At 29.4% G+C, this 5,181-nt stretch overlaps 1 protein-coding gene across 1 annotated transcript; it reads right to left on the reverse strand.

Moving 5' to 3' along the window:
• Window positions 1-1,285: 1,285 nt before the first annotated feature.
• MS3_00002780 (uncharacterized protein) lies at window positions 1,286-4,130 on the reverse strand. Its single transcript, XM_051210405.1, has 3 exons — window positions 3,835-4,130; window positions 3,064-3,219; window positions 1,286-1,896 (listed from the first exon to the last, which is right to left on the reverse strand). The coding sequence occupies exons 1-3, from the start codon at window positions 3,926-3,928 to the stop codon at window positions 1,763-1,765; spliced, it is 384 nt and encodes a 127-aa protein (XP_051070395.1). The 5' UTR covers window positions 3,929-4,130; the 3' UTR covers window positions 1,286-1,762.
• Between the last annotated feature and the right edge of the window lie 1,051 nt (window positions 4,131-5,181).

The following is a 5,181-nucleotide window of genomic DNA, read 5'->3' on the forward strand; positions in this document are numbered from 1 at the left end:
AGTACTGAACCTGTGATTGATGCATATGAAAACATATGCTATTGTCGTCTAATTATTTGCCAAACCCTACATTTTGACTATGAATAAGCCTCCTGTTCATTTCTAATTTCAGATGGGTTTTGTGGATATTATAGCAATTTCAATGGTTAAGATCATGAGTCAGTTGAAGCTAGATCACCATGGAAAACCTGGAAGCACTGGATGGCTGTTTCGTCTTATTGTGGGACTCCGAAGCAGTGCACATCCACGACCTCACCCCCTGTGAGATTCGAACCCAGGACCTGCTGGTTTCGCGCGCGAGCACTTAATTGATAAATAACCACCAACTTATTAACTATTAATCGTAACAATCAAATTTAACAGGATACCTAAATAATCAATAACTTTAATGATGGAGTTATTTTTCTCATCCTAACAAAAAATAATGGTAGTAAAATACACTTATTGATGCGCTAATTGTTATTATTGTTTTATTAATATCGATGAATGATGCATTCACTATAATATGATTCAACAAACACTATTAGTGACTTCAGACTATTTTGCGAAACGTTTAGTAGTTTTTGTAAGTCTTTTAAACCGATGCAAACTGGATTAATGGACAACTGTTTTAGCTTAAGATAATCAAACAATATACGCTTATAAATTCACATTTACCCAAACGAAATAACTCCCAGTAAAGTGCTCCTTGATTTACGGAACTTTCCATATTTATAATATTTAATCATCAATTGTGAAATTATCAAATATTCCGGAGTACTGAATAACTTAGACAATGGTTTAAACATCATTCATGTTATCACCCTATCTTGTGTTAAACATGAAACTTTAGATTGCAAACATTAAGTTGCATTAAAATTTTTAATTTTATACTCAGTGGTATACATGAAATTTTACTAGCGAATGTATTTTCACTGAAATGAAGCCGCTTTTTAGAACTATCTGATTTCTGTTCGCTGTCTTTCTAACATGAAGCCATGATGTAGGCATTCTCATCCGAGTTTTTCATGTTAGGTTCTTTATATTGTATAACAAATATTACGTTATATCAAGCGTTTTTTTTGTAGTTTAAAAGTAAGAATCCATGAGCACATCATGCATGCATCATTACCTCTGTTGGACACATTTTTAGAATAAAGAATTTCAATTCTAGACTAAATCACTTACCTTTTCGTTGTATCAGCCGAATTCGTTACGTTGTCAACTGAGCGTCTCATAATCAATAGTAAAAAATGTGTAAATAATCGACAATTTTAACACGTTTTACTTTTTTTAAAAAAACGTTTATTTCTATTTAATCGATAAGAAATACTGATTACGTAAAAACTTGACAAATATAGGCGGCACAAATTAAAAAGTTTATGATAACACTACAAATCATCTAAGTAAACATTTGTATCATATTAATAACAATGAAATTCATTTGTCTTCTAAAAATAAAAATAATATTACCAATTTTAGGATACCTATATATTCATATCCTTCCTTCACTTACGAACAAGTTTCAAGAAAAATCAAAATTAGTGAGACAGTATTTAGACAAATTAAGAAATGTCGGATAAAGTGAAATAAAATTTACAATAAACCAGAGAGTTAATTTATAGAACTATGCAAGAAAAATAAATAAACAAACAGGTTATCTGAATAAACAAGGAAATATATAAATTTATTGTATGAATGGATATAATCATTTGTTTTATTTAAGTAAGGTTGTATTGTTTTATGTAAGTAAACCATGGAGACTGTTAACAATACTTGCAATCTAATAATCATCAACCAATAAGAATATTATTGCGATGAGAATACAAATAAACGTTACCCACATAGCTGATAATAACCATGCTTGCCAATTAATCTGTTGACCATAAATAGCCAAAGCGACTATGAAACATATCACTATAATTAATTTAGACAAATTAATAGAAAAAGGACTAAAAAGATAGTTTAATGTAGATACAGTAATTTTCAAGTGATTTAACTCGATAAGTTAATTTAGTGTAAAATAGACCTAGATATATGCAGAAGAATTTGTTAACCTGACATATAATAACGAACTTATTTTGTGAAGATTGAACGAAGAAAAATCGAGTGAACATCTGTTTTACCTTTGTTTAAAACTTTTCAACTGTGTACATTAGTAATCCTGCCAGAATTTGAATCTAGAATTTTCAGGTTTCATGATTAATATGATACATTTAGACCATTTAGCTGACATTTAACTGTCTTCATAGCTAACTCCAATTAATTCATGCATTAAGACAATCGTCATTTATTATCATTTCCTAAAAGCTTGTCTCATCCTCGACATATTTGTGTTCCGTTTGTATTAGTTATTTAATGCAAAGAAGGAATATTACTCCAAATAAATATAATATATAAACAGTCAACGTAACGTTTATCAACAATGTTTGATATATTGAGCTGGAAGAAAAACCAGACTATTTTTATTGAAGTCTATGGACACTTTCGTGAAAACATTACAGTTAAAATTCTTCTGAGAGATAGTTTACTCAACCGACTGACTGATTGGTTTCAGCTGAACAACTAACAAAAATCAAGATTCAAAGAATATGCGTTTTATTCTATTACTTAAACTCTTCATTAATGCATTTTAAAGCAGCTTTCTCTAGTGATTCATCATTATACTCTCATAAATAATTATTTTAGTACAATTCAAATGGAATAAAAAATATCACTGAATATTTGGATTGTTCAAACGCTTGAAAATGAAGGTTTTTTATAGTAGAAAGGATCACCTAGAAAATTTGTTTCATTCAAATATATTCGATACTTTTATTAACTCATTATCCTGACAAACCTCTAACCCTTTGCAATGCTAATCATTCTGAGCTGGTAATCAGGCTTTTGTGACTTTTTTAAAACAATAATAAGTAAAAACTCTAAAATTTTAGACAATCAATTAGTCGTTCTACATTTATGATAACACTATCTTAATGTTCTACTGCTAAATTGTGATATATATATATATATATATATATACTTTTAATATCACAATTAAGTACGTTTTTGTAATAACTTCAACTGAAAATTTTATAAACTTACAGGCTATAATTAGTAAAACAAGTATTGCGATCACTATTCTTCTGGAATAATCTCTGCAAATCAAAACAATTGCAAGGATAGCTGCTATTACTAACAAAACCAGTCCGGCTATACTAAGTCCTCCATTTGCTCTCAACGAGGAATTATTTGTATTATCTATGTAAAAACATAAGAAAAAAACAGTCACAACGAAGTTTACATTTTCTAAGTAAATGAATTTAAGTAGACAAATACGATGTTTTTTGCAGATTAGACCCTTTCTGTTTCAGGATAGGGTCGTAGGGAATGTTGAATTTCACTTAAATCACGAACCTAACTTAGGCAATCATTGAAAACCTGAAATAATAGACAACCGTTTCATCCTCTTTCATTTGTTAGGATTTAAATCTGCCAGTTGTTCATGTTAAGGGCTGACGTTTAAACAGTCTCTTCTGACATGTATAGAGATCCTGAAAAGAATACCTCAATATTTCCATTAAATCAGAAGCATTTAATCATCTTTTAGATAAACATATAATCTTAGTATAAAAAATGAATGATGATCACTGGATAAAAGTTGAAAGTATTAAATTAAACTTAACTGTGCCTAATGCTATGAAAAATGTTATCGCTGAAATAAAGATTGTATGATGCCGAGTTATATAACTATTTGTCGCATTAATTTCAGCAAATTATCGGCATTTCATGGAAATAAAATTCTTTCCGTTTAAAGTCATTGATAAAATGAACAAAATAAACTTACAGAAAATGAAGAATTGTTTAAGAACTTACCATTCCATGTTGGATTAGTGGCAATCGATACAATAATACATGCGATTGCAGTAAGTATAGAAATGAAATAGATAATCTTAGAAACAGAAGCCATTTTATATTTTGTGTGACGATTCGTTCGATGATATTACTGGCTTGAATATTGTTTACTTCTGTAATTAGTTTACTTTTAATTCACCAAGATATTTGCTTTCTCTGTTGTCGTTGTTGTAAAATAAACCTTTAATTCTGTCGAGCACCGTAAAATAGTAGAATATTTTTAAAGTTAACAACAAATCACAAATATGACATATTACAATTACTAATATCTGTTTCTATTTTTATACTAATTTAGTATGATGAGTGTTCAGTGTGTCATTATTTTGAAATAATCCAATAAGTGAGGTGATTTCGACTGGTTTAAATAAGATGTGAATTAAAAATTTAATATGTCATTATAATTTTAATATTTGATCACATGAATATGACAGTTCAATGTAAATATAACTTTTTACTCATAATAAGACATTAATCTGTGAGGAATTTCGTTATTCATCATGATAATTCTATAGTAATAGTAAAGTTCAGAATAAGATTATTAAATAATTTCACATGGACTTGTACCAATTATCAATAAGTAGGAGAGATGGATTGTGACTTGCAAAGGAATGCAGGATGTGCATTTCGTCCTACTTAGAATTCTCTAGATGAATACATATATATGTAATTTATAATTTATAAGACGCAGTAAGCTAACTGATCCTTCTTACAGAGATATAAAACCTTTAAAGAATGTCACAATTAATACGCTTTCATGAAACTCTGTTGTGAAATTTAACGACAGCGCTAAACACTATGAATATCTCAATTATAAGTTATGATTTGTATAACATAGTGTCACTGTCTCTAATAGTTGGTAGCTGATATTTTATTTGTACAGCTTTAAAAACATATAACTATTCTGCATCAAATAGTTTAATAAGTGCTTAATTATGTCTTTACGCATTGTCTTTGAAATATTTATTATTAATTTTAAAACAAACAATCCTAACTTCCATTAGTAGACTGCCTTCATATAACTATTTCTTGATAATGAAATGTCTTACAATTACAGTGGTTAGATCAATGACGGTGTTGTGTGCCTGCAGACGTTATTGTTTTTCTTTGTTTACTTATTAAGAATTAACTGAATGACTTTACTGAGTTTAGATAATTTTTTCCTGGTTAGCGCTTTCTTAGCAAAGTTGTTTCCTATGGGTTGAGGTTACTAAACCCGTGCCCAGCCTTCCTCCTTTATTCGGGCTTGTGGACGGCAGTAACCCTAGAAGGGATGTAGACAGAACAACAGGTGCAACAACCAACTATAGT

The sequence above is a fragment of the Schistosoma haematobium genome, chromosome ZW (genome assembly GCF_000699445.3).
Source record: "Schistosoma haematobium chromosome ZW, whole genome shotgun sequence".
NCBI lineage: Eukaryota > Metazoa > Platyhelminthes > Trematoda > Strigeidida > Schistosomatidae > Schistosoma > Schistosoma haematobium.

What these genes read in the sequence shown, in the direction of transcription:
- MS3_00002780 (XM_051210405.1), bottom strand. Translation starts at nt 3,928, where the DNA reads ATGGCTTCTGTTTCTAAGATTATCTATTTCATTTCTATACTTACTGCA. An exon ending in CACTAATCCAACATGGAATG is followed by an intron (nt 3,220 to 3,834) that starts GTAAGTTCTTAA and finishes GTTTTTACATAG; the next exon opens with ATAATACAAATAATTCCTCG. An exon ending in TGTTTTACTAATTATAGCCT is followed by an intron (nt 1,897 to 3,063) that starts GTAAGTTTATAA and finishes AATTAATTATAG; the next exon opens with TGATATGTTTCATAGTCGCT.